The 6,000-nt window shown below is 44.8% G+C and overlaps 1 protein-coding gene and 1 pseudogene across 1 annotated transcript in view; one reads left to right on the forward strand and one right to left on the reverse strand.

Moving 5' to 3' along the window:
* The window catches only part of DNAJC10 (DnaJ heat shock protein family (Hsp40) member C10), a 107,963-nt gene extending 102,736 nt beyond the window's left edge, over positions 1–5,227 (reverse strand). The window contains exons 1-2 of the mRNA XM_068245414.1: positions 5,035–5,227; positions 2,374–2,712 (exon numbers count right to left, since the gene is read on the reverse strand). Coding sequence (XP_068101515.1) covers positions 2,374–2,580 — 207 coding nt within the window. The 5' untranslated portion in view covers positions 2,581–2,712; positions 5,035–5,227. The remainder of the gene's footprint in view (positions 1–2,373; positions 2,713–5,034) is intronic.
* Positions 5,228–5,618: 391 nt separating this feature from the next.
* LOC137526276 (U2 spliceosomal RNA) lies at positions 5,619–5,775 on the forward strand (annotated as a pseudogene).
* The last annotated feature ends 225 nt before the right edge of the window (positions 5,776–6,000 follow it).

Here is a 6,000-nt window from a genome sequence, read left to right on the forward strand (position 1 = left end):
ACAGGCGTGCAAACACTTTGCACCGCTTTGTGAATCAGGCCCTATGAATTCTTCATTGCAACAGAAAGTTTTTGAACATGAGACCTTCTGTCAGAAGACTTAAGTGCAGCCAAAAGTGGAGCTTCCAGCATAAAATGACCCTAATAATTCCAATAAATCCACCAAAATTGCTAAACACATAAGAGCCTTATTTTCATAAAGCATATCTGCTAATAGTTTGGTGAATATATGTTTATTTTATTTGTGTTATCTGGTAGGTGGAATCTGAAGCAGATATTAAAGTGAAGGTCCAAGCAGAAAAACAAACAAAAACAAACTCCACTTACCTGAGGCTTTGTCCAGCCCCCTGGCAGTCGTTCTGTGCCCTCGCCGCAGCTTCGGTGGCTCCCGGTCTTCCCCGCTGCAGAAGCCGACCTCGCTGGGTCGGCTTCTTCAACGCTCCACCGCGCGGGTCACGTGGTCCAGCCGACGTCATCAGGATTATACTGCGCAGGCGCAGAACAATCCTGATGACGTCGGCCGGACCACGTGACCCGTGCCGTGGAGCCCACAGGAAGCCGACCCGGCTTCTGCAGCGAAGGACACCAGGAGCCACTGGAGCTGCGGCGAGGGCACAGAACAACTGCCAGGGCTGGAGGAAGCCCCAGGTAAGTGGAGTTTGTTTGTTTTTTTAGATTGGATGTTTCCTTTAACCTCCTTGCCGGTTATCCCGAGCTCAGCTCGGGGTAACCTGCGCAAGAGGATTTCTCAGGCCCCGCTGGGCCGATTTGCATATTTTTTTTTGTTACAAGCAGCTAGCACTTTGCTAGCTGCTTGTAACTTCCGATCGCCGCCGCTCGCCGCCGATCCGCCGCGCCGCTCCCCCCCCCGCCCCAGACCCCTGCGCTGCCTGGCCAATCAGTGCCAGGCAGCGTTGAGGGGCGGATCGGGATTCCCTGTGACGTCCATGACGTCGGTGATGTCATCCCGCCCCGTCGCCATGGCGACCGGGGAAGCCCTGCAGGAGATCCCGTTCTCAACGGGATTTCCTGCATACTCTGATCGCCAAAGGCGATCGGAGTGGGTGGGGGGATGCCGCCGCTCAGCGGCTATCATGTAGCGAGCCCTGGGCTCGCTACATGATTTAAAAAAAAAAAAAAAAAAAAAAAAAAGTGCGGCGCTGCCTCCTTGCCGGATTTTTTAGACCGGCAAGGAGGTTAACTAAAAACATCTTTATACGGTATACTTATTTACGGTATGTCTATCTCCATCTGCTAACTTTAACAAATATATTAATGTGATGAGCACACAAGCATGGACATCATAGAAAGAACCATCAGAACATCCATCCATCCATCAGAACATATCAATTTATAGAGCATACGTTTAGTGAAATATAAAGCACCAACACAACATATGAAAATAATTTAATAGTAGGGAATTTGACATTTTGATTCAGCAGAGGCGCTTGGCTGCTACACAGACTACTTGTTTTCTCCATTATTTGCCTGATGAAGCAGGATTGTGGCCTGCGAAACGCGTTGCATTGTGGAGCATGTAATAAATGTTATTTTGAATTAAAGTAACGTTTTCAGTCTGTTAATCTGCGAGGGAGGTAAGTCCACCAAGACGGTTTTTAAATGTTTTTATCCTTGTTGGCGCCTCCGTTCAGATTCTTGTATTTGGTAAAATTGGCCAATCAAAATTGCATGTGTGTACACACCATTTCATTTTGTCACATGATTTGTATACAGGTTCCCATTAAGCCATTCTAGTACAGTGAAACTAAGTTCAGAACTTCTTCTTTACGCTAAAAGAAGAGCCACAGCATGATAAACTTCATGAAATGTTTTTTCTTTATTACAATTTAGGGAAATCCTAAAAAAAGCCTGAAGTTTTAACTTACGTTGTTCAACTTTTGCAGGGAGCACTGAAATGGTTAAAAAAAAAGGTGGCCATACACTTGTTAGATTAGCAGCAGATAGATCATCAGATAGATTTTCTTATCTATCTGATGCGTTTAGGAACATTTTTTACTAGGATTAGAATTCCAATAGATTTCAGTTCGAAATCTATTGAAAATCGATCTGATGGCATTTTTTTGCCATCAGATTTCCATTAGGGCCAATGCAAAATGATAAGCAATCTCAACAGATCGACCTAGATTTTCCACCCTGCAAGATCGATTGATATCGGCCACCAATCGGTCAACCGATTTTGATCGATCGGCCAGAAAATCGGCTGAGTGTATGGGCCCCTTTAGTGTTTGCTGTATGGGCAGACAAACACAGACTACAGACTAGTGAATTTCTTTAGCAACTATATGTGGAATAAAGACTTTTCATTATGTGCTGTGTAAGAGTTCAGCTCCACTTTAATACATGCTATACTTACTATATTCTTGTCAGGATGCAATTTCAGAGCTAACTTCTTGAAAGCCTGTCGAATTTCTCTACTAGAAGATGCTCTTGACACACCAAGTAAGCCATAGTAGTCCTGCTCTGTACAGATGAGCACTGCCAGAGACAGCAGCAGCAAACAGACTAAAAATCTCTTGAAAATTCTCTGGAAAATGCAGTTTTGTGTGCATGAAGGTTCCATCCTGCTGAGAGATGCCGAGAAGGTAAAATGCTAAAAGTCCGTGGGGAGCATCAACACGTTATACTGTGGCCGGCTTGTAGCTGATGTGCATGGTGACGGCTTCTCTCTTGCTGACTTCTTTCCGTGTTTACCCTATAAATATATGAGAGAAAAAAAATTTAACCTAAGTCCCGGTCCACACTGGCGTTAAAAAAAACCCCTTCCGTTAGGATTTGTTCCTATCCGCGAACGTATGCGAATGGATCCAGTGTTAACCTATGGATCCGTTCACATCTGCCCATTCAAAAGGATCCATTCCGCACGATCCACTGAACGGACCGCAAGTTTCCTGCAGCAAAAATTTTCCACACCGCTGAGCCCAGCGGAACGGAAGCTGAAGCGCTGCATTGGGGGCAATGAGGAAACAGAACGTTTCTTGACACCAGTAAAGAAATGGGCCGTTCTTAATAGAAAAATACACTTTGGGGGTGGGGGTCTGTGGGGAAACGGAATGTAAGAAGCGAAGTGGAAACAGTGTTAAAATGGATCTGATACTCGATCCTCAACTCTCCACCAGTGAATCATGTACATCAATACCAAAAACAATGGGAAAATGATCTCCACTCACAACTCAAAGATGAGGAGTGGACCCAGTGCCTAGAAACCCTATCTAGGGGTAGTCTGCAAACAACACATATGGAAGTATCTTTACGACTACTACACCGTACATATCTGGTCCCCCACAGACTTCATCAAATAGATCCTACAAAAAGTTCACTTTGCTTTAGGGGATGCGAGGTCCCGGGCACAATATATCATGTCTGGTTTTCATGCCCCAAAGCATCTCGCCTTTGGGGAAGATTACGTCACCTTATTAATAGTATACTTCCAACATCTATCACTTTGGACCCCAAAATATTCCTTCTAGGACATAAACCAAAGACAATACCTTATGCCCAGCATAAACTTATACAATTTATAGCAAACGCTGCTAAAACGCATATTGCAGCTAACTGGCTCTCGCCACATCTCTCTTACCTACAAATAGTTCATAATGTAAATTCCATAATGATATGTGAACGTATCAATGCTATCATCAATGATAGAATGCCCCAATTTCAAAAAGTCTGGGACCCCTGGGCCACTAACAAACTCTCTAAAGGAGCCCAAGTGCAACTGGACCTCGCTTCCCCCTCTAACTGACCATAGATAATTCAAACATAAATCTAACCGGCTATTGCACCAATCGCGAAGGCCCACCAAAAAAGTAATCTTGGACCCCCATACCATACACAAGCTCTGTAGACCCCCTTCTACAACCAATTATACCAAAGAACTGACCGTGCCATGTTTTCTATGTCATTTTCGTGTTCCTGTTAAACTTACTTTCTATTTTTTCTTTTCCTATGTTCTCCGCTGTTGAATTATTTAGAACGTAATTGTAATTCCATACGTTGTGTACCTCTTGATCTCTGTTGCCCATGTTGGGCTAATACAGATTAACAATGTTTTGCTGTAATGTACCTCTTGCTCCCATGGCACCTAGGTGCCCAATAAAAGTTTTTGAAACTAAAATGGATCTGATCAACTGTGATCAGATCCGTTTTCAAGGATCCGTTTGCCACTCCAACGCAAGTGTGAGTGCGTTGGAGTGGCTTTTTGCCATTATATAATAACACAACTTGTGCTAACAGATCTACTTACACATTATTCAGTAACCACCACTACCCCTCCTCCCCCCATGTAAATCATGCCAGATTGCACACTACAGTGAAAGTGATGGCCCGGTGGAGCATGTCCTTGTTCATTCTTTCGTAGCCAGGAGCACCCTGCGCATGCACACGAGTTGTTATGTAGTGCCCATGTGCGACGGGAGCGCAATCAAGGATGCCCGCTGCAGGGCCATCACTTGCACAGTAGTGCACAACTTACAGGCTAATTTAGGAGAGAATGAAGAGGACTAATGGACATGAGGACTGCTGCCCAAAAATGCCTGCTCCCTCTGTTTGTACAAATGACTTCACCTCAGGTATCTGAGAATAATAAAAACCAATAAGCGCTTCTTTTAACTCTATTTTGTAATCACTTCCTCTGATTAAACTACAGTACAAGTAATTTCATGTACATAACAGTTTCCAAGCAAAAACCCTTTAAATATGTTTATCTTCAGAGCAGACCTGCCATCAGCAATATATATATATATATATATGACACCATATTAGAGCATGAGCCCCCAAGTAATCATAGCCCATTTCACAATAGTTTACAACAGCCCCACAAGATGTTCCATAACTTATGCCTCAGTCACTGGTTTACCCTGTAATAAATGCTACTATAAGCACTACATCGCCCATAAATTAGTAAATGGCAATATAACTATAGAGAGTGGCAGTTTTTGTCCTTTTTACTAATCCCATGGATGGATTATTGGCAATTACAGACACAGGAAATGCGAGAAGCAGTGCAGCTCATTACCGTGTATGCGTGCGGAACCTTCTATCTCGTCTGCCAGCCGGTACTGCAGTAGCTGAGAAGGAACACCGGAAACAGTGCACATCAGAGTGGCGATCCTGCCTATGATGCTGTACAGATTCCCCGGTGATACCCCGTCCTGCAGGAGAGGATTGTGGGTCGTGGGCTGGCTCTGTGGCTTGGCGAGGGTGGATTGGCTGCGGCTGACTGTGCTGCCGGGCGGGTGGGGGAAACTTTTCATAGTGAACAGCGACTTGCGGATACGTTGCTAGGAAGTAGGATTTGCACAGGAGAGATAGTTGATAGAATTTGCATAGAAGGGAGATGGGAAGAGGGGCAGAACTTGCACAGAGAGATAAAGGAAGAGAAGTAATGTTTGTACAGGTACAGGATCATCTAAGAAGGTTGCACAGGAGGTGTATGGGAGAGGAATAAAGAACTAATTTCACATGTGTTTATGGGGATAGGAGTAAAATTTGCACAGCAGATACCCTGATTTCCCTAAGATAAGCCCTAGCACAATTTTAGGATTTTTGTGGATGTTCAAATTGTAAGCCCTACTACTAAAATAGTATCCAGGCAGCTAAATCGCTTCTCGGCCTTTTGGCTAAGATCAAGTGTAGTACTTTTGGCTAAGATCAAGTGTAGTATCTGTTCTTGAAATTTTTGGGGGGACCTGGAGGGATGGCACTGTGGCAGGGTGTCCTTCCTGGTCGTAATTCCCAGGGGTTGATTGAATGGATCTATACCATGGTCGAGGCTGAATGGCTGAGGGCTTTGCTTAGGCGTACTGCCCCTGGAAGTGGCGCTCCAGGTGCACCTGAAAAAACCTGAGATGTGGCAGATCTCAGGCGGAAGTAGGGTGCTTTGGTCTGTACTGCCCATATGCATCGCCAACTAACGCAGCTCCCCGGCCTTTTGGCTAGGGAGAGTGCGGAATTTTTATCACTCCGGCCGCAAGGTCGGGGC

This window comes from Hyperolius riggenbachi, chromosome 7, assembly GCF_040937935.1.
Source record: "Hyperolius riggenbachi isolate aHypRig1 chromosome 7, aHypRig1.pri, whole genome shotgun sequence".
NCBI lineage: Eukaryota > Metazoa > Chordata > Amphibia > Anura > Hyperoliidae > Hyperolius > Hyperolius riggenbachi.